This window comes from Psilocybe cubensis, chromosome 9, assembly GCF_017499595.1.
Source record: "Psilocybe cubensis strain MGC-MH-2018 chromosome 9, whole genome shotgun sequence".
In the NCBI taxonomy this organism is placed as follows: Eukaryota; Fungi; Basidiomycota; class Agaricomycetes; order Agaricales; family Agrocybaceae; genus Psilocybe; species Psilocybe cubensis.
In genome coordinates, this window is record NC_063007.1 from 2,570,107 (window position 1) to 2,596,403 (window position 26,297).

General features: G+C 44.7%; 7 protein-coding genes across 7 annotated transcripts; 4 read left to right on the top strand and 3 right to left on the bottom strand.

The window, feature by feature from the left end:
- Positions 1-4,061: 4,061 nt before the first annotated feature.
- On the bottom strand, positions 4,062-5,993 carry JR316_0010216 (Cytochrome P450 monooxygenase 91; the record flags this gene model as incomplete). Its single annotated transcript, XM_047895889.1, has 11 exons — positions 4,062-4,213; positions 4,274-4,302; positions 4,366-4,398; positions 4,481-4,714; positions 4,790-4,819; positions 4,874-5,116; positions 5,159-5,225; positions 5,294-5,547; positions 5,633-5,763; positions 5,817-5,890; positions 5,951-5,993. 11 exons carry the CDS (start codon positions 5,991-5,993, stop codon positions 4,062-4,064), a joined length of 1,290 nt encoding a protein of 429 aa, XP_047745608.1.
- Positions 5,994-7,934: 1,941 nt separating this feature from the next.
- On the bottom strand, positions 7,935-11,055 carry JR316_0010217 (uncharacterized protein; the record flags this gene model as incomplete). Its single annotated transcript, XM_047895890.1, has 11 exons — positions 7,935-8,569; positions 8,623-9,267; positions 9,322-9,373; positions 9,434-9,529; positions 9,587-9,655; positions 9,914-9,946; positions 9,997-10,071; positions 10,139-10,585; positions 10,643-10,899; positions 10,952-10,993; positions 11,040-11,055. The coding sequence occupies 11 exons, from the start codon at positions 11,053-11,055 to the stop codon at positions 7,935-7,937; spliced, it is 2,367 nt and encodes a 788-aa protein (XP_047745609.1).
- A 693-nt stretch (positions 11,056-11,748) lies between these two features.
- JR316_0010218 (uncharacterized protein) lies at positions 11,749-12,634 on the top strand (the record flags this gene model as incomplete). Its single annotated transcript, XM_047895891.1, has 7 exons — positions 11,749-11,761; positions 11,818-11,829; positions 11,888-11,911; positions 11,957-12,029; positions 12,080-12,273; positions 12,330-12,402; positions 12,454-12,634. The coding sequence occupies 7 exons, from the start codon at positions 11,749-11,751 to the stop codon at positions 12,632-12,634; spliced, it is 570 nt and encodes a 189-aa protein (XP_047745610.1).
- A 1,188-nt stretch (positions 12,635-13,822) lies between these two features.
- JR316_0010219 (uncharacterized protein) lies at positions 13,823-14,431 on the top strand (the record flags this gene model as incomplete). Its single annotated transcript, XM_047895892.1, is given in 2 exon segments — positions 13,823-13,993; positions 14,006-14,431. The coding sequence occupies 2 exon segments, from the start codon at positions 13,823-13,825 to the stop codon at positions 14,429-14,431; spliced, it is 597 nt and encodes a 198-aa protein (XP_047745611.1).
- Positions 14,432-15,153: 722 nt separating this feature from the next.
- Positions 15,154-16,421, bottom strand: JR316_0010220 (uncharacterized protein; the record flags this gene model as incomplete). Its single annotated transcript, XM_047895893.1, has 6 exons — positions 15,154-15,486; positions 15,535-15,629; positions 15,695-16,049; positions 16,110-16,220; positions 16,280-16,318; positions 16,365-16,421. 6 exons carry the CDS (start codon positions 16,419-16,421, stop codon positions 15,154-15,156), a joined length of 990 nt encoding a protein of 329 aa, XP_047745612.1.
- Positions 16,422-17,221: 800 nt separating this feature from the next.
- On the top strand, positions 17,222-20,242 carry JR316_0010221 (uncharacterized protein; the record flags this gene model as incomplete). Its single annotated transcript, XM_047895894.1, has 6 exons — positions 17,222-17,539; positions 17,681-17,834; positions 17,892-18,194; positions 18,252-19,225; positions 19,278-19,574; positions 19,634-20,242. The coding sequence occupies 6 exons, from the start codon at positions 17,222-17,224 to the stop codon at positions 20,240-20,242; spliced, it is 2,655 nt and encodes an 884-aa protein (XP_047745613.1).
- Positions 20,243-23,201: 2,959 nt separating this feature from the next.
- JR316_0010222 (Endo-1,4-beta-xylanase A) lies at positions 23,202-23,932 on the top strand (the record flags this gene model as incomplete). The annotated part of the gene is made up of 2 exons (XM_047895895.1): positions 23,202-23,470; positions 23,527-23,932. The coding sequence occupies 2 exons, from the start codon at positions 23,202-23,204 to the stop codon at positions 23,930-23,932; spliced, it is 675 nt and encodes a 224-aa protein (XP_047745614.1).
- Positions 23,933-26,297: the final 2,365 nt, after the last annotated feature.

Genomic DNA, 26,297 nt, shown 5'->3' on the forward strand with positions numbered 1-26,297 from the left:
TATTTCCGGAGTCCCGGTTACTTAAGGTTCCGTTTAGTTTAAATTTCTCCCTTCGTTACGCTCGTCACTTGTTCCCTGCCGACAATTCACCCTGGCAGCCATTTTTAGTACGCGTCGCCTAGCGCTGTCGATCCGTCAGCTGTGGGTCCTTCCTTTCCTCGCTTCGCTTATCTATGTCACTTTGTGAATATCGACTGGGACGAGGAGGTGGACAGCCATCCGGTGAATCTCACTGCGAAATGTTATTCGCAGGGTTATATTTCTGCCTAGCACAACTCCAGTTCGGTCCCAATACACTTCCACCGCACTCCCAGTACACTTTGATAAACTTCAAGTTCCAAGACCGGGGCGTCTGTGTCTGATTCTGAGCCTGGAGATAGATGTACGCCGATAGCATACCTTCAATTCTCCATGTCCATGTCCATGTCTCTCCACTACACCGAGTGCACGATAACGATAACGACACCATACCCAAAAAAACCAAAAAGCCCAAAACACAGAAAGAAAAAGCCAAAGGAGATGATCCTATTAGCATGCGTACGACCACGCCGCGCCGCGCACCGCTCTTTAGAGGGCACATTTTTGCAGACCAGGGTACAGATGATACAAATATCACAAATCTCGCGGATGATCGTCGCGGGCGTTTGATTTCTGATCATGAATAATCATACTTCAAGCCTCAAGTACTACTAGAACCACTACTACCACCGCACTACACCGCAGGGCAAGGGCAAATGCAAAGGTTCCATCACCATCATAAATTCAAAATTAACAACTACCCCGGTACACGAGTCCACATCAAATTTGGGTGAGCATGTATGTACGGGGCTTCTTTTGGAAAAGATTGGCCTCTTTTGGGAGTGATTGGTCTCTTGTAGAAGAGATTAGATATTTTGAATGGGAAGATGATTCAAAAGTTCCAATAGCGTTGTGCAGAAGTGGGGTATGTGGTCGGAGCAGAGTATGACTGCCTGAAAAAAACATAATTATACGGGTCGGATTGTTTACTTTAACTTAGCGTTCAGACACCTAGACTCCTATCCTAATACTCTTCGAGAACGAACACGAAAATGGGAAAGAGAACGGACACCTTAATTCATAATCCAATCCTGATTTCATAATCTCAATCTCAATCCCAATCCCGATCCCATCACCCCCGCCCGCCCCGCCCGCCCCTTAAAAAAAGCCTTAAAAAATGCAATACTACTCGGTGTTATCCTGACATCCGACCATTTCCAGATATCAGAAACACCACAAGCCAAAAACGCCCTGAGGAAAAATTTGAAGAATGAAAGTCTGCATTAAGACTTACTACTAGTGACATCAAGTCTAACATTTGATACACAATACTCAAGCTCAGCCTAAAGCTCATCCTCAAGCTTCCCCAGCCCAACCCAAGCCCTCCAAACCAATCCAACCTCAAAACATTGAAGCATCAAACCATCAAACCACAGAAACACAATTTTCTTGACTTTCTAATCTATTTCTTTAGTATTTGTGGTGTTTGTGGTACCCCGGTTCGATGTAATACATTACGTAGCAGTAACCCATTACCCCATAATCCATACTATACACCCTATACCCTGAAAGCAGCAGAACAACTCCAAAAAAGCGAAAAAAAAAATGCTCTAAAGAACCATCACCATCACAATCCCAATCTCGCTCCCGTTCCGCTCGCCTATACAAGCGAACCACGCGCCTACTCGATTACGCGCTACGCGAGCCGACGGTACACTAGTACTCATCCCTATACATCTCCCTAATGCATAAAATACGCGGAGTCACCCCACATCCGAGTCTGCTCCTTGCTCCCTGCTCATACTCGAATACATAATGTCATAGTTGCCTGATCGACAATCACCATCTCCTCGCCTATACCTCCCCGCTATCCCTCTACACTTAGGTTACTTAGCCTAGCTCGAGAGAGGGTTCGAAGAGAGGTGTCAATTGCACGCACCGGACTGCGCGCCGAGCAGATGAATAAATCAGCATAAACGTAAATCTCAACTTCAACGCGCATGTATCCTACTAGTATTTCTTAACGCTAATAAATACATAAGCGCCAGTGCGAGGTATAGTATAAACAACCCTAAATCTGAACACCCTGTGCGTGTTCAGCATCCTCACAAGCGCCCGATGCTCATCGCATCGTCTCCCCTGCCGGCGGCTATTCTCAATCTCAATCCTATGCTAAGCGCTAGCGGGATATACAATGCAATAAGCGAGATAAGCGAGACAGGGCAGGACACAGAGTACATACTCACGCCGAAGATGTGGGGTGCCGGAGCAGTCAACAGAAAACGTGGAAGTGGAACGTGGAGCGGGCGCCAATGTACGACGATCCTTTAGACTGTCCATCTCCCATCACCACGCCAGTCAATTAAAGTCCGCCCACGTCAGATATCAGATATCCTTCTCCTCCCGCCGGACTGCGCCGTATCCGTGATTCCGTATCCATATCCGTACCTGATGATGATATGAATATTGACAAGTATAAGTAAAAGTATATTCTTCTTTTAAGCCTGCGTCATACCGGTCTACAGTGTATAATTACACTTGAAGCATGAAGTTTGATCTGTTTGAACTGCTTCAAGTTAGAAATTGGAAGTTGGAAGAATGAAGCTTGAAGGATGACTCGGAGAAGATGACGATGCAGTCGTACGTGCGTTTCATGCTATAATACGTTGATATCACTGCATTCCTCTTCTGCAATTCTCCAGAAGGTGCCGGGCCCGGTCAGCAACTTTCTAAAGCACTCAAATATAAACATCGATAACACTCGATGTATATCCAAATCCACAAATCACAACTCCGGATATTCCAGGCTCAGTCGGACATTGGATCTAGCCTGAATTGTCCCAAGAGTCCTGTTCGGTTATATTCTTGTTTTGACCGTCTCCAAAGCGCACTTGATGGCTGCTTAAAGCTGTCCAATCCCCAAGTTTACCCAAACTCATCATCGTCATCATATCACACAGACCATCGTGCTATATTCAGACTGCAACATGAATGTAATGTATCATGAACACCAACAATAGCAGTGATAGCGATAGCGCCTATCACCTGAAAAGGAACCTCTCACCACCTCCCACCTGCCTCCTAGCGCAACGGGCTCGGAGGTAGCACACAGCCATTTCCTGGAAATACAGCTCATTCTGAGCTTGCATCTACACTACCGGTGATTAAAGCTCGAGAATGGACCCCAGACACTGAACTATCTCCCTCAATCCCCTGCGCACAATGTACGCAGGGTGTTTTTCGCTTTTCAAATTCGAAAAGTTAAAAATGGCTGGGGATATGTATAGGGTCGTTGGTATATATTGTCACAGATGAAAATACGGCATTTAATTTAATTGAATTTTCAAATGCAATTGTATCTTATATCACTCGCTAGAACTCTGTTCTGAGCTCATTAGGATGACGATAGTGCCTACATAGTATATTCTAGCGCTAACCTTAATCATCCAACCCACTGGGTCCCAGCGCGCTTCGCGTGGCGCGCGTAGCCAACGCGTGATCTCAGGGTCTCAACGACACCCTGAGTCCAGAGAGTCCAGACCTCCCTTCAATGAAGTTCAATCAGTCGCCCACAACTCACCGAAGCACCATGTCCACAAGTGCGCATTAATGATTACGAAGAAGGAGCACACAAATTAAATGTACAGCATCAACACATAAGAAGGCACGCTAGGCTCGCCTCCCCCACACACGTTTAAATTGGGGGTGGTCGTGGCTAACAGACACACGTAAGGCTGGGTTGATATGTCGCTGATAGCGATAGCGATAACGCGTAATGCGAAAAATGGATAATGCGATTGGGGCTAGTAACAATTCCGCGCTAGTTCGTAGACTATGCGTCAACAAAGCGGTCTGCTGAGTCGTCGCATGACTAGTGTCTAATTGTCTGAACCTGCTGCGTTGTTCAGGGACTCATATAACTCCTCAGCATCTTACGAACCACATCTACATTCCATTAAACACAAATTGACTGGGTGTAAAGGTGTTTCTACACCTCTTTGTAAAATCTGCTCCATGATATTGATATTAAAGTCTTCCAGTCTCTATTGAATCAACTCCATAATAATCGGAAGCTGGGCGTTGGGGTTGGAGTGGCTGCCGACTGTCGGCTGTGCAATTCCTCCCATCCTCCAGAAGATCTCCTGTTTTGACGGCGAGAATGTGAACTTGGGGATGAGCAGAGATAGAACGACTTCTATGAAACAGGATTCATTTTCTTAGTGTGCATAGCTTGAAGCTGAAAATAAATTCTCACTCATTTCAAGCTGGGAAAACTTGAATCCGCTGAGAAGAGAATAGACAATGAGCAAGCAATCCCCGCCACCACCTTCCAACGACACGACTTACATGCACGCTCTACTCCCACCAATAAATGTCATCCTAGAATATACACAAGCCATTCAGATACAGAAACACAATATGCTAACATCAGCAACAAGAAAAGAGCAAATGGCGGACCCACAAATTGGAATAGACGCCCGGGAGATGCGCACGGGCCACACTTTCCGGCAACGGCTCGAGCCAGCGCTCGGGCCTCCACTCCTCCGCGTCCGGTCCCCATATCTCAGGATCGCGGTTGCACGCCATGATACCTATGGTGACGGTGGTATTCTTCGGCACTGCGACAGCTGGGATCTCCTGTCCGTCAATGCCCTTGATGGGTTTTGATAGGGATAGCATGACGTCCTGTGTCGTGCTGCAGGTATGGTATGGTATGATATAGTTACTACGTGCCAGAATTGAACCCGTATAATGCGGGACGGATACTTACCACCTCGAGACACGGGTAACGGGCGGATGGCTATCCGTAAAATTCAACACGGCTGATTCCAAACGGAGCGTCGATAGTACTTACAGTCTCAGCGTCTCGCGGCATATAGCGTCGAGGTACGGCAGACCCACCAGCTCATCGTACGTTAAATCGCGACCACCTACCTCGTCGCGTGCGGTCTCTAGCTCGCTCCGTAGTTTATCCTGTACATCCGGGTGCAGCACGAGCAGGTGAAAGATCCGGGAGAGTGCGCTGGATGTGGTATCGGTCGCTGCAAATATAAATGTCCTACAGCGCCCCAAAACGAGCGGGGGTGTAAGCTTCTTCCTGGATAAAGAAATGGTGAGATGGCGATGTGAAAATACGCACGACATTTGGCCTAGCACCTCTTCCTCTGGAAGTCGGTCCGCACTCGACGCCTTCATGTTTTCTCTAACTAAGAAAATGAAAGAAAAACATCAGGACAATAACCCATCATTTCCCGTGCAAAGCACAAGAACATACTGAGAATACTGAGCAGATCCTTCCCCTGCCCTACCTGCTTCGCAACAGCCTCGTCTCCTTCAGACAGCGCGCGTTTCTTCGATTCGAATATATCAACAGACACATTGTGCAGCACATATGAGATATCATGAGCATCGTGAAGAGGCTGCCATGGTATCCATTTCGCGATGATGCCTCGCATGCGCGGTGTACCGATCTTCACGAGGTGGGGGAGCAAGTACCTAGCAGGTAGAAATATCTTCATTCCGGCAGGACTGTTGGTCAAAGATAAATAATATGCCCGCGTTCAGGGATTAGCCTCATCTAAATAACGAACAAATGACCAGAGGATTGACGCACCCAATTCCTTTGATCGCGGTGATGTATGGATGTGGAACGGCCTTGCTGGTGAGAGGGTCGAATGAGTATCCTAGCCCTCCTTGACCAATGAGCTCAAGGGCAGCGCGGGACATCCACTCTAAAAGGTCTATCTAGATTCAAAAAGTTAGCAATGGGGTGTTTTAAGTCCAGATTGAGAACTCACCTCCGTCGGTCCATTCTTTGCCTCTTTTTGCAAAGTCTCAAGAAGCTTATACATCACATTGTAGAAAACAGGGACTGAGGATGTTGTATTAGTGTGACGATTTTTTAAAGGCATGTACCTGCGAAATGACGTACTCATCTCACGCAGGTGTGCGATTGAGAAAACGGGATTGAGCATTTTTCGCTGTCTGCGATGCCGGTCCCCTATGCAGAAAATTGGTTAAAGTTATGACTTGTTTGAGTGGAGTTAATTAGATGAAAGCGCGTACATACCGAGTGTTCCAAGCAGGCCAGGTCCGAAGACTAACGTGTTGAGACTTGCAATTCTATGTTACTCGAAAGAATCTGTGAACGCGTCCGAACTCACTGAATAAACCCTTGTGTCTCCTCGAAAATGTGTTGATCCTTTCAGGAAAGTCAAGTCAAGTAAATAACTGGCTTTTAATTCAGTATCACGAGGATCAAACAAACCTTTGTAAATATCTGTTGCAAAGCTTTGGGGTCGAAGACGTAAAGTTGGTTTTCCTATAACGCAATTGCTTCGTAAACACGATTGACCATTGACGTAAGGTAGTCGCCTACTCCAAACAAGCCTTTTATCTTGATTACACTGCCATCTATAGTCCTTTGAGCATTTCCTCGCGTATTCAGCGAAAAGAACCCTACATTTCTTGATTATTTCATGGTGAAAACACCACGCATTGGGTCCTGCGCAAATAGACCACCTTAAAGTGTAGTATAGTATACCTGACATACCACCAAGATACGTACCCTACATACCACCTAATTCAACAACCAACATCATATTTGTACTTTTCTCATAAGACACCGGTAAATGTGTATTCAAGTTAACCCATACCTACACCTACTATATATCATCAATCTACATCTGAAACCTCTAATCCAAAAACAGTATTCATTGGGTATAGAATGAGCGTTCAGCTCATTTGACATCTGACGGGTCAAAATTCAAAATAGATTTCTCACAAGACAGTGATCGTGAGAAAGGTCATGTGAGCGTCGGGACTTTGACATTTACATTTAGAAAGCTGCAATCAACTTGAACGCGAGGCTTGTATTGAGATGAATAAAACTTGAAACATTGTAGATTTTGCATCTGAGATCTGAGAATGTGATTTATACATGCTAGAAAGGAGCGCGGAAATCCACATTTGGAAGGCTGAAGGTTGCATGAATATACATCTAGAAATGTTATTTGATGCCTCTTGGTGTCGGAATCAAAATGACATCTGTGAGCAGTAAATTAACCACAATAACATCTGTGAATGAGGTTTAGTTTGCTGGAAGGGGCGTATAAATCAACATTTGGAAGGTTAAATCTTGCATAAATACAGATCTGGCAATGCTATTTGACGGTCCTCGGACTCGGAATTAAAACAGCATCTGGCAGGCTCAACATTGCATGAATACACATCTGGAAATGTTATTTGATGCCTCTCGGAGCCGGAATCAAAATGACATCTGTGGCCAGTAAATTAACCACAATAACATCTGAGAATGAGGTATATGCTTGCTTGAAGCGGTGTGTAAATCAACATTTGGAAGGTTAAATCTTGCATAAATACACATCTGGCAATGTTATTTGACGGTCCTCGGACTCGGAATTAAAACAGCATCTGGAAGGCTCAACATTGCATGAATACACATCTGGAAATGTTATTTGATGCCTCTCGGAGCCGGAATCAAAATGACATCTGTGGACAGTAAATTAACCACAATAACATCTGAGAATGAGGTATATGCTTGCTTGAAGCGGTGTGTAAATCAACATTTGGAAGGTTAAATCTTGCATAAATACACATCTGACAATGTTATTTGCTGTCCCTCGGATTCAGAATCAAAACGGCATTTGTAAGGTTCAATGGGCCATGAATACACATCTTGCAATGTTATTTGACCCCCCTTGGAGACGGAAACAAAAAGAGATCTATGAGGCCATAAATCATGTTATATATAATCTGAGAATGCCTATCAGATGCGCTCAACATTGCTGTGCCAAAATTAATTGTTAGACCTTGAACCAGCACAAATTTCCATTCGAAAGTTTGACTTGACAATGTAGGATATGATTTGCATACACTATCTGTACTCTACTGAGCTATGCAGTATCAATCTGCATAGTATCATTAACATCATCAATTCCATATGTAACAACCTTGATGCCTTTTAATCTCGCCTTCAATTCTTCCCCAAGGCGAGTGAAAGAGACCATCATTAGATGTGTCTCACGTGAAAATTTCCCTCGTGGTCGGTGATCATTGTAGATATCGCTTGCGGTCAGCATTGTTGCCGAAGTGAAAAGCTTGATCACAAATGCGCGGATGCGAGGCGGAAATACATCAGTCTTCATTGTTTCTTCAACGCTTTGAAGTTTGGGATTGGTTGATCGGATTGACAGTGTCTTCCAGAAGTAAAAGTCAAGGAGGACATCGTCTATAAGGCATCCACAATTCATGTGGCCTTCCTGAGGCGCAGCGCTATAGTCCGCACGGTAGGCCACTCCAGCTATATGGGTTTCGTTATCGCACTTCTTCACCATCGAGCTACGTTCGTGATAGCGGCACACTAGGTTGAGGTGAGAGGTCATGTGAATCCCAAGTGCAACTTGGCGGTGTGTAATGCACAGCTCAGGATGCATAAACTGAAGCATTCGTAACGCTTTACGATGCTTGACCTTCAGACTTGGGAGTTTTCCGGTTTCTAGGAACTCTTGAATAGAATTCTGAGCCCCATCTACTAAACTTTAGTGATCCATATAAGTAGAATAAAGCTGTAAAACAACGCACCACTAAGCGCCTGAAGCTCCGCACCAGTCATCCTAGTATACGCCTCCATTGCCTTTCTAAAATCACCAGCAATTCCATCCTCTCCAAAAGCACCGGACAATGAATCTTCCCCCTCTGCCACCGAGGGAATTTTGGGGACTAGAACATCTGGAACAGATCCTGTTGGCTGATGTGCAGATTTCTCTGGCCTCTTTCGAGTGTTCAGCTGATCACGAATGGAAGACAACTCTTGCTCAATGGTACGTAGCTTTTCTTGAATATCTGCAAGATTTTGACTTGTCGCCGTCTTGAGAGAATTGGAAACAAGGGTCCTTTCCTTTCTCAAAACTTTCCGTCGATCCTCAAGGGGCTTGCGGTTCTGCTGCTCTCGATACGCACGTTCATGCTGGATAATTGCAGCTTGAAGTTCGCCCATCCGTGCAGTTGCTTTCTGACAAATATCATGGTTTGAATCGATAGCTTGCAAAGCACCACGTATCTCGTCCATGGTTCTTTGTTTTGGGCTGCATATATCAGCCTCTAGCTCAGCTGTCTTGCAGTTAACCGAAGCAAGGAACTGGGAAATTTGCTCAAGCTCTGCCGTAATCTGTTTCTGCAATGGTGGAAGCGACCCGGAAAGTGGGGGCGAGATAAGAGACATCATGGCTAAATCAAAGATTTTCTTAGCTTATAGTTATAATGAGAATTGTAAATGCGAACCAGTTTGATGTTCTCTGTTGTCTGAGACAGGTATAGCCTTTAAATCCCTCATCTGTATTCGGTAGTATCCATCAGATGATAGGTTACACTTCAAGTCTTTGGATTACATTACCTTCTTTGTCTTTCTTTCAGATATATTAAGCTCCTTGCTACCAGTTACAATTTTATCGAGGTCTTGTAAGTCAGTGTCTTTGAATAGTTCCATTGCCTCAATAAAAGAATAGTCAATATAAAGTTGGAACCGCTAGTGTGGAACTGAAATTACCTCCTTATTATGGTCCTCTAACCGATTTGATTGGGTTTCAGCATCGTCAACTGAGGTCGTTGGCACGGTCTGGCAATGAGTAAGAGTTAGATTTAACATATAGACATATAGATTTGTGCAAAATGGCGTTCGGGACTCCAGATTTCGCAGTGGCATCATATCACATTCTAGAATGTTAAATTGTCAAACACTGAGTATAACTCAGCACTAAACCCAGTGAGATGCGATTTGGCATCTCAAAATGGAGATTTGGTTATATCTCCTCAGAATCAAGACACGCAATTTGGCACTGCAGATGTAGAATCCCCAAAAACAATATGCACGTACCATAATTGCATCGTCATTTACGTTCCCAGTATTCTGCACCACACATAAGCCAATATTTGACTTTGCACCGGTGCATATCATACCTTATCACTTGTAGTCTCTACTACGTTATGTTTCTGAGAGTTCCCATTGATCATCACATTTGAACATGGCGCTTCCTATCACGGAGAAGAGTTGTATTAGGTTCAAGTTCATGCAATTGAGAAATAAGATGATAAAACACACCATTGGGTTTGACGTGTCTGTGTCAATTTCCATCATCCGGGAACCGTGATCCGGTGCTGTACTGGTAGAATTATGAACACCAGAAGAAGGAAAAGCTGCTGCGCTGTCAGCAGGGGTGCTAATAGGTGAATTGGCAGCCGGAGATGACGTTGAAGAGGGCCTAGGATCCATGGAATCATTTGAAGATGTTTCACCAGTAGGAGCAAAATTCGGAGCGGATAATGTAGTAGAAAGGGTTTGAGCAGTAGAAATCGAAGTCGGCAATTCCACAGCAGGCAATTTGAGGGCAGAAATGGAGGCAGACAGGAGTGCAGAAACGGGTGAGCCAGAAGCAAGACTGGGATCAGGCAATGCCGCAGCAGCAAAGTGAGTGACAGGTGAATTCTGCAGTATTGGATCAATCATGTCTTGCTGATCCAGCACGATTGCATTGCCCAGGCTATCACCCTAACAAAAACAATACGTAGATTAGTTTTTAGGTCTTTAAAATATCCAGTAACACACCTTTGTGGTGTTGAGAGCTGGAATCTCTTCCATTTGTACGTTAACTTGCTCTCGCTTCACTTTCTTTCCACGGGGACCGTCAAATCTTGTCTCATAGGTCTCTCGGAGCCTCTTAACCTTCTCTTGAGCATCATGCAAGCGCTCTTGATCCTGCGCCGACAGTCCCTTAGGTGGCGCTGCCTTGCGCAAAGGCTGTTTTTTGGACTTTGAGGGTAGCAAGGACTGCATTAGCTCCTCGCATTCCTTCTCTGCCGCAACTATAGACAATTTGGAAATCAAAACAGACATTATAAACTGCAAATATCTTACCTAGCTCGGCTCTCTGCACCTCCGCATCGAGGTAGGAGAAATCTGCATTGTATTAGACCAATATCATCGATAGCGCCCAATGACTTACCAAACTCTGTTTGCATTGTACGTTCAAACCTCCAAAAATGACAATATAAGATGTGGAATTGTTCAAGCGTCGTCAAATTCTACCAGGTCTGTATCAAACAATTTGAAAAGTCACTCAATGTACATTTCAAAATGTCATTTTATGCTGTGGTGTAGAAAATATAGCATTGAAGAATGTAAATTACATACCAACAGGATGTCGGCTCAGCCCATGTGAGATGTCTTGGAATGTGTAATTCCCAATTCCCAAACTGGATGCACCAGTAAAGCACACATTCCAGTCCGTTTAGTCGCATCAGGCTGCGTTGACTCGCATCAGATCGCATCCCAATCTCATATATGGTCCAAGCGGAATTCACACTTTCCAGTCTGTTTAGTCACATCAGGTTGCATTGAGTCGCATCAGGTCGGATTTGCATGAGGTTGCGTTGAATTGCATGAGGTCGTATCCCGATCTCATACATGGTCCAAGCGGAATTTCAGGTAGTTGAAGCGAAGGCCAGCCACCAAGTACAAGATTGGATAGCCCTTACCCACCGGGTCCGCTTTAACTTCCACCTTGCATCTCTTCCCCCCTTTCCACCACGAGGTCATGTGGGTCAAGAATATATAGCCCTTACCCACCGCGTCTGCTTTAACTTCCATCTTGCATATCTTTCCCTCTTTCCACCGCAAGGCCGTGTGGGTCACCGTTTAGTTTTACTTAGGAGATGTCTTCTCAAGGTAAGGTTCCTATCTCCTCAGTCTTTTTGTTACTGCTTACTTATTTCTATTGTCAGACTCTGATAAAGGTCAGCTCGTGTAGACCGTCTCACTATGAAGTATTGAACTGACAGCTTATGTATGTAGATGTGCCTTGCATTGAATGTCAATGTAAGGACTGCCAGTGTCATTGTCATTGTTCTGGTGCAACTGGAGATGAGCTTCCACCACCCGATGAGAGGTGGTATAGCGTAGTAGTTGGACGGTCTCCTGGCGTTGTCCAGGGACAGTAAGTCTTCTGTTTAACTTCTTGATTCTGAATGCTTATCTTGACTACAGGGACCATGCAGAGCGTAACTGGAGGGGTGTATCTGGAGGTGCTGCTTTTTACTGTCCAGATAGGCCTAGTGCAGAGCAGCATTTTGTCTCTGCCTTGCATCGTGGCGAAGCTGTTCATGTCATTCCTGAGGTTCGGATTAGACTTGGTAGTCAAGACCGTGCCACGCTTCCCGGATTCCGTGTGCATGACCCTTGTAAGTTTTCTAATCTTTCTGCTTCATATTTTAAATTATTTACTCCTTCCAATTAGATAGTCCTGAGAACGCAACTTGGGTTGTTGTTTCAGTGGGGCGAGAGCCCGGGATCTACCTTATTGACTCCAGGTGTGTTTCAATCACTCTTTGTTAGTCCCGGTTCTCAAATAATGTATACAGCTATTCTGGATATGGTCTTACCCTTACCTCCAACGTGAACGGGGTTAGTGGCGGCCATGTCATTAAATTTAAAAGCAGGTCTGCCGCCGTAGAGGAGTTTGAACGCATGTTGTCGGTGTCATTGATTGTCCGTGTTGTTACCGAAGTTAGAGCAGTACTTATGTCTGATGGTGTGGAGTAAACTATACATTCCTATGTAGTATGGATTGAAAAATTACATTGCTTATGAGTCTGGAAATGTGTTAATCAACTGCGCTTTGATGTTTAAGAGTGAAGCTGCTTCAACGTCAAGCTTTGTGAAGGCATCGGCTGTTTCCACAAATCAGGTAGCGTGAGAATCTTGACTTAGTCTCACCTGTGTGTTCACGTTAATGCTTCAAATGCTTCATTGATTGCTCAATCGTTCAACACAGACGTAATTCATCATCCCGAATGAGTCTACCCAGACATAAAGTAGGTTTTGGCTACCTGATTAAAGAAACCCATGGTCTATTTATCAGCCATTTGATGCACAGTACTATGACGAGAGATTTCGGAACTAGAAAAAGCAGATTGTGAAAAGTCGAGTTTCTGACTTGAATGAGCAATCATATCACTGTAGAAGATGTTCTTAGGTTTGTGTTTTCCAAGTCAAGATGGTAGTTTAGTCACGTTAATAGAAAAGACTTTGAAAAACTCGACCTGATATTACTGTGAACACTTTCTCTATATATCTAGTCTTGTCAGACAATGTGCACAATTGTATCACTGTATAAAATGACTTGACACTCATGTTCTCTGAGTCAAGATAGTGGTTTAGTAGCGTTGATAGAAAATTCTTTAAAAAACTTGACCCCATTCCATTATGAACACTTTCTCTATACACCTAGGTCTATACAGCAGTTTCGTCAACAGTAACAATGTTGAAATAATGTGTCACATTACATAGCTGTCTACAATGTCTGTTACAAGAGACACAATCCAATATATGTGTATGTGATGTATATGATCTAGTACTAGTCATTTGTATCATAGGAGCTACAGAATTTCGTGTTTAGTACTGAATGACAAGTCGCATACACAACTGGCAGTCGCATATCTGATGTATCTGAGGTCGCATACGGTCGGGCCGCATACCAGGTCACATACACCGCATTTATTCGTGCTATCACCTCGCATTTATTCATACCATCACAATCTTACATTCAAGCTTACCTTTACAAACATTGTCCTTTTCTTAATGGCCCCCCAAAAACATAGCAATCAACGTGTTGGTGCCGATGGAAAAACAAAGCATCAAAGATATTTAGAAAAGTATAACGCTATTCTCACTGTCTTCAGTGCTTACTGACAAACTTTTAAAGGAATCGCTCGAAAATATATGCTAACAATGCTCGACGAAATCGTGAACGCCGTCAAAGACAGTAAGACTCTTAATTTGTACACTACACATGACACATACCTAAAGGCTCTTAGAAAGATGGAATCTGCTTGTACTCCCTCCCCTTCTTCAACTGTATCCCTTCCTGAAGTCCCTGCCGACGTCTCAGAAACTCGAAATGTCCGTATACAGACCCATATTTCCCTCATCCATTCGTCTTCAATGCATCGACCCCATCCTCGGATGCAAATTGCTCGTCTCAGCACACCAGAATTAGACAATGAGGAGTTGATGCATTTCAAGAATCGCGAAAAGTCACTGGAACTGCTAAATCGCACTGTCGAGATACAACAAGAAATCACACTATGGGAGGAACTAATGAGCGACAAGTGGTCTTATTATTATGGTTGGATTATCAACTTTGATTTTAAGGGTACCACATACGAGCAAGTGACGAGCGAGGTGATGGAAAGAGTAAGCAAGTTGCTCCATGAGTGGTGTGCACTTGTGACAGACTCGGTCCCACAGGATTTCGATTACAAGACTGCAATCAAGCATATACAGGAGCTTACCATTGCCTTAAACTTCATGCAGAAGTTGAGCGACAATTCTGATTAGTATTGTAGCTATTTTTCAATCCAAAACTTGGCAGTCGTCTTGTCTCTATGTGCATAGCTTCTTCATTTGAACTTGTCCATGTGGTATAGTGGATAAGCGAAACTTTGAGTTAATTTGCAATGCAAATCTCTTGGATCCAATTCTTAATGCCTCCATGTTTAGCTTAAAAGGGCAGCACATTCAATTGCTGTAGCCAGTATAATCAGCCATGGAAATGATTTGTAGCAATCCCATGTGCAACCAAGTTCTGTGTCAAACACTGATCACAAAGACAGTATATATCTACACCGATGTATGTGTCCAGTCTCACGATAATCTACGTTTGGCTTATCTATTTCATTCATATAGACGCTTCAGGGACTTCCATTGATCTGGAGTCTGCGATCAATGACTGGTACCCCCGTCTTGGCCGATGAAAAACACTTGTTTCACTTGATACAGACACCGAGCATTCCCTTTTTTCGACTTGTCAAGGAATCTTCAGGAATGGCAGAGAAAGTGACGCATTTTTGGACCCTTTTTAATCCACATGAGCCCCTTTGTGATCCCGATTTACACATTGTGTTACGACGGAAGGATGTTCCGGAGCAGGCTTGCATAGGGTTGGATCGTTTGACTACACTAGTTAAGCTCAAGGACAGCTGGGTGTTTTAGATATGTAGATAACTAGCAAAACAACTATTTACGCCCACTAAAAGAGCTGACAAATATGTACACAATATCTAGCTAGGGAGTAAACCATGAAGCTCCTGATACCGAGCCAACTGTTGAGAAAGCAAACGCTGGCTGTCACGCTCTGCTGCTATTGCATGCTCCATCTCCTCTGCGTGGCGACGAGATTCCTCTAACTGCTGCTGGAGATTAACATTGTCCTGGATACGAGCTTGGATCAAATTCCGGGTGATGGAAGAAAATTGAGTCCCAATATTGCCGGCTTGAGCTGCTGCATCTCTTCGAAGACGCGGAGAAGCGTAGCTAATTGCGCCAGAGCGAGCAGTGGCATGTTGTGCTCCAATAAACAGCCAGCAACCGGTTTGTTTGGACAGGTCTTCACACTGGAAGCAGTATCAGTCATATAATCCCACAAACAAGCTAAAACTGACCTTTTCAACGATTGCATTGATGGAATTTGTGAACTGCTTTACCAGTCGAGTGTTTTCGGATATGGGTGACGGCAAACTGTGGCCTCGAACAATTTCTATGGTAGATATTGGGTTGGTTAGAGTAGAGAGTAATAAAGGATTTTGGATGTTTAATACTCACGATATACCTCAGTCCCACGAAGTGCGCCCTGCACATATCCATGGTACGGATTCTGAGCACTTGTTCTAGGTGGCTTAGGGTGCGAAGGAGTAGTACGAGTTCGCAATGTTAACTGGGCCAAACTACTTGAGGTCATTGATGAAATTGACGCAGTTTCCTGGAGCAACGACGAGCTTGTTGGGGTTCCGGGCGCGGAAATAGATGGAAACGTTGTGCTTGGTACCGTTGCAGAAGCACTGGAGGTAGGGTGATCTTCTGGACCTGTCAGTGGTGCAGAAATTTCAGGCCTCTCATCGTTTTCAGAAGCACTTGCAGAACCACGTTCCATCGCATCCACACTAGGTTCACGCAGACTCTATATTAGAGTAGACAATAATGTTCAATGTCAAAACCGGAGTTCATAGTATTCTCTTACCTGTAAAGCCTGTTGTTCCGCAATATACTGCTGCCCCTTTTTGGTATGGATGCACTGCGACCGCAAAGGCCTTCCCGGACATCTTTTACACCTAGCATCCTGACGTGAAGCCTTGAAAAATGTGCTTCAGATGACACGTCATAACACAGCATTGAATGCAGACGACATACAGTGATAATGGGCCCCTTTTTAGTACCTCCATTGCGTTTCTAAAGATCTGTAAGACACTGAAAATTCTGGATAGTAACTTCTCACCTTGTGTGGTGTAGACTCTACCAGTGTAGAGGCCTTTGCCGCCCGCTGTTTTGCCATTAATGTGGGTGGTAGGACAAGAGGAACAACTTGAAATTTGAAGACGCTACTGGAAATGTATATACATTCACACATTGATGAGTAATATCCTATCTTAATGGTCCATTTTACATCAACAGATGTCAAATTGAATTAGGCTAATATACATTGTACCCAGATACAAAGAGTAATTATCATCTAGAAATATAAATCCTATGTAGAATGGCAAAACAAGGCTTGACATCGAGCAATGCAATGATTGATTAAGTCAGTTTGACATTTCTAAGTCCAATTCCCACAGCTCCCACGGCCTTGTGACCGTCGGAGTTTTAACAAATGACTGATAAAATGACTACCAATTCTCATTTGTTTAGGCTGTTTATGGCTTTACTAACAATTTCTCCAATATATAAATGATTAATACAATACATATATCACTTTTTCAAAGGTGCACAGTACCTTGGGCAGTTTGTGCGCCGTTTTCAGTCACATCAGGGTACGAGGTAGGGGTGTCACATTTATGTGACCCGCGAGTCACAAAGGTCAACTTTTGACAATGTTTGCAGTCTGCACACCGGGGCATAAGCTGCTAAGGTATGAAAGGTGCATGGTTCAATAGTGTATGGTACTTGGTATGATTTTGTGTAAAAAATCAATGTCACAGCCAAATGATTATAAAGTAATATCTACCTGTATGATTAAACAAAGTTATCTTGGCGTGGTATACTGGTATTTAACAAACCTAGCACTAATGGCTCTGTTATGTACACGTGTATTCTTTCTTCGCAACACATCTCTTGATTCACTTTGTGCATGCTCCAATGAGCAGAACTCCTTCTCCAGTAATAGTCTATGCACCATTGCCGGAATCTCCCACACAGATAGACTATACTCCATTGCCAGACATCCAGGGCTACGATATTAGCACTCCCCAGCGCAAAAGGAGAGTTGCTAAAGGAGCACGTCAAGGCAACACCAAAAAAAAAAGGCATGGCAATTTGAGCAATGCTTCAATTGAGGATCTCTTGGATGACAATGAGCCATCTGATATGGCTATGATGGATGTTGAGCAAGGACCTGGTGAATCTGAAGCCAACATGAATGATGATTCCAAGGATTTTCTGCAATTTGCTGAGGCAGTAGAGTGGCAGAAGAATGCCCTATCTTTCAGTTAACCGAGCGGATGTTTGTTGTGAGTGGCTGGAATGCAGCCAAAAGAGAGTCAAATGTGAGTATTATGTGAATATATTTGAAGAACTGGCTGACATCATTGTATTCAGAAATTCTGGTACCACGCTATGCGGGATAATACCCAGGACACAGTTTCAGTTGTTTGTCTGTGTCCACTTAACCGGTCGCAAGCATGTTATCATGTGAGGTACCTGACCGAAGAACTTCCGCACAATGCGACAGTAAACGAAGTATCTCTATCTGGTACGTGTGGCAGTGACCTTCATAGATTTGTAGTAAACTAATAATTGTGTATTTCAGCCTATCAAGAGGCACGAGCATTTCTTTTCTACAGAAACGAAGGTGTCATGGATAACTTTTATACCAATATTTTTTCAATCCCAACTTCCACACGATTTCCAACCATTAAGAATCGTAGCATTGTTGAGCATTATGGAGACGACTCTGGTAATGGGACATGGAAATGTAGCAGGGATCAAGGCGCAACATCATGCTCCCACATTGTACAAGCCCGTCACGCACTGCAGAAGTATATTCATGGAGACTGGAATGCACAAGATGAAACCATTGATAGTAGTGTAGCTACAGATGGTGTTCAATTTGGTGGTACGCTTGTATTTGAATGGTTCAAGTCCAGAGTATTTCTAACTAATGAAGTAGGAGTTCCATTACGACAGGTTTCTGGAGTTGCTGAATCAATTTCGTATAAGCGAATTCCACCTCCCTGTTGGTCCCAAATTGGGGCAGACCCTCCTGCACCACCCAGAGTTATTTTCAACTCACCGCCATCATCTATTTCTCTAGGTGACAATGGCACATGTATCTGCTCCAACCCTAGGGAATGTTTTGACCCATTTAGGCCGTCAATCGACAAAGAGTGTACTGTTTATACACTTACCGGTGCTTCTAAGGCAGTAATCTCACTGCAACAATGTCTAAAATGCTCACACCGTTTTATTGGGCCAGAATGCAGTGATCTGGGTTTATTCAATTTCAATAACACCAGCCTCTTTGCCCATGATCTGTTGGACGACTACACAAGTGCATTTTCCACCTCGGAAACTCCATTTATATCCTGGGTTAACACTGTGTCACGGCGCTATCAACTTCGTGGGTCTGACGTCCCCTTTGCAAGCGACAAGCTCTTTCGTGCTGCTTGGTTCTCCTATTCACGGCTATTGCTATTAGAAAATGACATGACCTGTTTAGAATGTGGCCCAAATCCCAAGGCAACAATATGGGATGGAGTAACTGTAGCATTCAGTCGTCGAATGCTTCTACCTTCGCTTCATCCACCGACGTTAACAGGTCCCTCTTCAATTGAGAGGCCAGAGGTTCATCCCACATCTAATCTGCACGCTATTCCAAACCGAAATATTCGTATACTTATCCGATTCATTCTCAAGGGCCCACCACTCACTACACTGTCAACCGAAGCAGAGGTCACAGAGGCTAGTCCACATTTTGAGAGAAACAAGAAAATTGTAGAACGCCTATCAAAAGTCTCGGAACTAGTCAACAAGCTTTCCAATATTAACACACATCTAGGTAATCTGTTTAATAGTCAGTTTGGACTCTCCGCTGTTTTCAGAAAGCAATCCATCCCTGAAGTTTACATTAAATTCTTTCTCCAGGTATTTTTTTTTTATTCTGCATAATTTTCACACCAGTACTCATGTCCTACAGGTTGCTGCGGATGAGTCAATCCTACAAGCCTTACCATATCCTTCAATCTTGAGCCTGAGGCGATTTCTACGAGATCCTAGTGCACAGCATATTACCTGGTTGCGATATACACCTTTCATTCAACGTGTCATCCAACATGAAGTGCGCTTCGGGAATATTTCAGCAGATACCTTAGCAGTATGTGAGTGGCTCTACGTGCGGGCTATGGCTGTGTTTAGCATCATCAAAGTGCATGATGGACCGGCCAAAAATGATGACACTGTCAATTCAAATATTGAGCAGGAAGATTGGCTTAAGGTACGTATATAGTACTCAATCATATCTTCATGTGGTGTGGTATACTTATGCCATAATAGACAGGCTGCCACTATGCAATGGCACAGATCCGTGAACGGCCAAAATATCCCAACCTCCCATATGAAGCCGGAAATGATCTTGTTGGCGCCAATGAAGATGAGGACACTTGTCATAAGTACTATTCAACATATTCCAAGAAGCGCCTCACCGGTGGAATCATGTGTGTCTGGTGCACACACAGTGTTTGCTACGGTTTCCATTGCATCCGCGCAGCCGAAGGCCGCAATGATGTATTTTCAGCAATATACACACGGTGGAAACAGGCTCCGGAGGTCATCGTCTACGATTTTGCTTGCGCACTTCAACCCTACTGCATGTCACGCGAGCCAGACTTCTTCAAAAACACGCGTTTTGTGATCGACATTTTTCATTCCAGTGAACACAAATGTGGGGAGGCCTGTTTCTTGGCCACATACTGCCAGGAAAACCCAGACCTTCTACGATTGAACTCAAGTGCAGCGGAATGTGGCAACAGTGGTATTTCCAAGATCAGGAAAGGGGTTAGTTACATGACTCAAGACCGTGCTGTCATGTATATGAAGGTTTTTTTTTCATTATGGAATCGACAGCAGATCAGAAAAATGGAAAGGACTGGGATTAGGAACTAATGTACTGTCTTTACATATTTAAATGTGCATGGAAATTTGTACATGAGTCGTAATTTCTCATTTGTAGGCGTCAATTTATGATCAACAAGGATATTCCACTGGCATTGGTTAAAACCTGTAATTACTGACCCCAAGGATGTAGATTGTACAGTGTTTACCAAAGTGTTGATTTGGCCTCGAGAGATGAAGATCTGTGCCAATTTCTCACATGCATACCGGGCAATCCAGCATTCAAAGTATGAGCATTCAAAACACATCTGTAAATACGAATTCTTAGTTATTTGAAACGGTGCTGCAGATATAGACTCACAGTATGTAGATTGTGGTACATTCTCATAGTGTGAATTTAGCATTCAGAGATGAAGATCCGTGCAAAATTTTTGCGCACAGATACAATCCAGTTTGCAAGGTACGAGTATCCAAATCACATCTGCAAATCCAAACTGTGTGCTATTCAACACATCTGCGGCTCTAAATGCAATATACATGCCAGGATGTCAATTCAAAGAGTCTCACAGGGTTGGCATTGCTGTAGTTGGAACGCTCAAAATACATTTGGTGATGTCGATTATAATTGCTGGACAATCAACATTAATTAAACACATTCTGAGACGCTGGCCGCTCAGAGAGGAGATTTCTATGCAGGGGAGCCATTTAGCCCACATGTTGGGTAGCGATTACTATGGGATGTCGGGTACATTATATCTACTTTTACATATAGTCGTTAACCCGGGTCCTGTAAACTGACGGAGGACACCTATGAAAAGTCACATTTGTATAATATCATTTACAATGGCAATCAAATGTACCTGTCCATATAGACGTAGATGGCGGCCCAGGAATGTTCTCAAGACTCCATCTATCCTTCAGAGTCGTAGCTATCTTCCAGACAACAACAAGGAGGACGGATACAACGACCGTTTGAAGTGAAATCATGGCGGTAGGTCGAAGTCGATGGCAAGAGTCACGGTGTCAGTTCGATGCCTTTTATATGTCGTTAGACAGGCTTGCATGGGAACATCATGGACGGTGCTGCTCTTCGGCGCGCTGATATCATGGGCTTTACATATCGAGGGCCTTCTTGAGCTATGTATAGAACAAGCGTTACAAAAAAGTCGTCAGACGTGATTGCGATAGGCCGCAGGACATCATAATGGCGGGTAGCTCTAACTGTCACTGTCTGAACTCTATGCACGAAATGAAGCATACGGCTTTGAGCTGAGCAGGTGTAGTTGAAAGCCTCATCCCCTGTTAATGATAGGCGTCAGCATGGAGGCGGATGTAATTTACTGTACAGGAGTGCGCGTGTCTTGGCTTAGACTTCATTACGATCCATTAGCCGTGATAGACTCAAAGATACTAGTGCTTACCACCGCAACGTCGATGTAGCTATGAAGTTAAAACTGCGCTTCCAAAATGATTGTAATTGTCGTGCCATTAGTACCGGATTACCCAAGCAAAACACTTTCAGCCATCCGCAGGAAGAGGTCCAGAGACAGGATTTGAGAGTCGGAGATTGGAATAGCTCAGTTGCGCTGATGTCCTAGGATAATGAGCATGGTCAGCGTTTGACCTCAATCGCCTCATCGAAATATCAATACCAGGTCAATGAATTATTAGACGAAATCACTTACATTATCCCGTGCGTCGTGTCACCGGAACAGGCGGTCATGTATTCTCTTTCACGGGACCTCTAAGAGGACAATTACTCCAAGAGAAATAGAACTAGTGGCAACCAGTACGTAGCCAATTTTCCCAAATACCCCGAATCAACCGGGATCCTCCTCCTTCACCGTCGAACTTGAAGTTGATCGAAGACATCGTTGCCGACCGTCCTGTTAGGCGACATGCATGATCCACTGCGTCTCTTGTATCATCTCGGACATCTAGGATATTCACCTCCATCACACAATCTGACTAGCAACAATTAAATTACAGTCGGCAATTTCTCGCTCTTGTGCCCGTTACGGACACGTATCGTTTATTTATAGCAGGACATCAGCTTCGAACACGACATATTTGAAGCAAAGGGGCTCGTGGCTAATGTTATGACTTTTTATGCATTCTATATCTAGGCTATGGAGTGGCCCATGGAGCTAGCTCTATATTTTACCTCGACTCAGCGATGAAACCTTCATTGGGATCATCGGCACTCCTTGGCAGCCTACATATCTTAAGTTCTGTAAAGAAGGGTGTTTGGACCAAGAGGGTCACTTGGGTAGTAACAGCATATTTACAAATGAAAACGGATATTCTTCGCATGGTAAATGTACGCAATGCAATGGTGCAATGTGTCGACCTGCGCAGGCTGCTTGCGATTGGCCAAACAGATTTAAATAGACCGGCATACCTACCCGCAGTTTCCAAGTTGTGGTCAACACGACCGGCCGTAATAGGTATTAAAACATTGGGAGTTATGAGCTCCCATACCCATCCATACTTATAGTCAAACCTGTGAGCTCCTAAAAGAGCATTATAAAGTTTCTGTATCTGCAGGCAAAAATCTTCTGACCTTTGCTACTTGCGCCAGTGTGCACCGAGTAGGTCCATCATCTGTGAAGATCCGACCCATATATGTTTTTGGAGCTCTCGGGATGACATTGGAAGTCGCCTACTCGATTTCGCTGTCCGCAGAAGCAAAGTCTATTACACCCGTGTCCGATTGCATTGATGGTTATTTTTAGCAAGGCCTAAAGAGAGTGAGCTCGAACTTCGATCCCGTTTCCAGAGCCCTGCGCTCTCCAACGATGGTGTCATGCAAAGAGCGAGTGGACACGGGAGAATTTTGTCATGGAGTTTTTGTAAATCACTTTCAATATTCCGCGCGTTCGCCGTCTCGCTCGCGTGATACACTACATCTTCACACTCTTGACCGGGTTTTTACCGCTTCGAAGTTATAAAAGCTGCACAAACGGGTTATGTTCTCGATAGGTTAACTCAGAAACTCACAAGTCTTCCAATGGTTTCCTTCAAGTCTCTTCTCGTTCTCTGCTCCGCAGCGGCTGTATACGCCATCCCTTTCGGTAACTCCACCGAGGAGCACCTTGAGCGACGAACAACCGTCACCAGCAGCAGCACCGGAAATGTCAACGGCTACTACTACTCGCTCTGGGAACAAGTCAACAGCGGTGTCACCATGAACATCGGAACTGGCCAATACAGCCTTTCCTGGTCCTCCTCGTCGCAAGACGTCGTTGCGGGAGTTGGCTGGAACCCAGGCAGTGCCAAGTAACTATTTCATCTCGTGAGATTCTATCACAATTCGCTGAGCACCTTGAACACAGGGTCATCACCTACAGCGGAAGCTTCAACCCCAACGGCAACGCCTACCTCTCCGTCTACGGATGGACGACCAACCCGCTCGTCGAATACTACATCTGCGACTCCTTCGGGTCCTACAACCCCAGCACGGGGCTGACGCACCGGGGCACCGTCTCGTCCGACGGCGCCACGTACGACATCTACCAGACGACGCGCGTCAACGCGCCGTCGATCCAGGGCACGGCGACGTTCAACCAGTTCTGGTCCGTGCGCCAGGGCAAGCGCGTCGGCGGCACGATCACGACGGCGAACCACTTCAACGCGTGGAGGAACCTCGGGATGAACATGGGCTCGTTCAACTACCAGATCCTTGCTACTGAGGGATACCAGAGCAGTGGTTCATCCTCGATCACTGTCTCTGGACATTAAGGTTTGTTGATTCGTTGATACCTTGCAGAATATATCTCATAATGGGCGTCTTTAGTAATATTGGGAGCTTAACCGTTGAACTGAGTCGAAGACTTGGACGAAAGGTTATTCTACAGATTTTATATCAGCCTCCGATGAAAATATAACATGTACCTATATTCAATGAACCGTTGTGTATGAAAACAATCTCTGCAAGGTTTTAAGCCACTTTATGCACGATGCGCTTCTGCCTAGAAGTGGACTCGTTAGCAAAACCATTTAAGCTGGAAGTGTCCAGATTTTACATTCAAATATACAAGTTCCCAAAGTTTAATGAAGCACCTGCAATGATTCCCTTATGACCACAAATTCTATCAAACGCATTTACCTTTCCGTGCATTTTCCATATATTTTGCACAGGACTCTCTACTACTTTGGGCGCGTGGTTGGCACCGTGGGTGTGGTCGGGGTGTTTTGCACGAAGTCAATTCATGATCAGGGGCTGCCATTTTCGAATCTCGCTACCGGAACCACCCGGTCGGAGAATCAAACGTGACGTAACGAAAGCAAAAGCGAAAGTGCCACGCACCGTGACTGAGCCCTACTTGCGCTTTTTCGACCTACCAACTCATAGTCTCATACGTACCTATCACCCGATATTCGGGCTCCTCCTCGTTTCTTGTCTTCAACGATCTACTAGCTCGTACTCGTACTTCACAACTCAAAGCTCATCATATACATACTCAACACATGGACCCACTCGCAACCTCTCAAATCTGAGAAAATGCGATTTTGAGCTCAACTCAAGTGCCGTTCGTTCACTCCCTCACTGGCTCACTGCCTATGACTATCGATTGTCGATTGTTACGATGTTAGAGGGATCGTCTAGAGCAGGACAACGCAAACGCAAACGCAAACGCAAACGCAAACGGATACTGATATAGGTATAGGTATAGGTATAGGTATAGGTATAGATGCGCATCCCAAAACATATTCTCGTGTCATATCATCGATCAACCTTGAAGCTTGAAGCTTGAACCTTGAACCTTGAACCTTGAACCTTGAACCTTGAACCTTGAACCTTGAAGCTTGATTTTGTTGTGCCTGGCGATTATGATTATGATTGTGATCATGAACGTTTTCTTCTGCATACCCCATACCCCATACCCTATACCAAGGAAGTCAATATCAATCTCAATCCCGGCGCGAATCCCATGGACCTTGGAAATACTTGTTGACTTTGGCAAGCAGACTACACATCTCTTCCCTCTTCCCTTTTCCCTTTTCCCCCTTCCTACTCGACATTCGGTACAAGCACAAGCTACAACCTCATCGGCACCGACACCGACATCGATATCGTCTGGCATCTGCCCTGGTGATAAACGCTAACCGTTAAATACCGATATCAAAGCAAACATTTGTTCTCCTTCATCGTTTCTGTTCTATCTCGTACGCTTGGATCCTTGTTTTTATTCTATCTCGTATGCTTCCTTGGGTCTATTTCGTACTCTCGTTCTTTCGTACGCGACATTCATCGCATCGCACGGCGCACGGCGCACGCATCTTGGCTGGGGCCCCACTCTTGACTCTTTCACTTGACTCTTTCACTTGACTCTTACTTGACTCTTTCACTTGACTCTTACTTGACTCTTTCACTTGACTCTTTCACTTGACTCTTGACTCTTAATCTTGAACTTGAACTTGACTCTTTCACTTTACTCTTTCACTTGACCTTAACCTTAACCTTGACCCTTGACTCAATCTTGAACAAGGCATCGCTTCTGTGTCGGTGCGTCGGTGTGGTGCGTATGTCGACGAGCGTGATATTGTCTGACGGGAACTGGCGGGCGCTGGGATCATGGTGGGGAGATAACGCAGGAAGTGGGGTTTACTGGTGAGAGAGGTAATGGTGCGTACGAAGGGAAGGGATTCAGGGAAGGGGAAGGGAATGGAATGAGGGAATGTGGGCAAAAACGTGCGGGTGAATGAAACGAAAGTCATTGGCTGTCAGATGTCAGAGATGTTAAATTTACGGGGGGACTGATACCAGTGAAGATGGAAAGAGGACCTCCCTTCTCCCTTCTCCCTACTACCCGCCGCCGACGCCCTACGCGCCTACACACCCACAAATATTCATATCGCCACAGATAATGATTACACGCGTGGCTATCGCCTGCCGTCTCCTCCTCCCTCTCTGTCCCTGGGCCTGAACTTTAACGCGTCCTCCCTCCTCCTCCTCAATACGCGCCATCCCTTTTGGGTCACTCCGGATGTCGCTTTACAATCCTTCAAGTTGTTAGTTGTTGATGTTGCGGGGAGGGGTGGGGGCGGGACGCTAACACCTAATCGGCCATCGGATGGCGTCATGACCCGTGCGCCGTGAAAT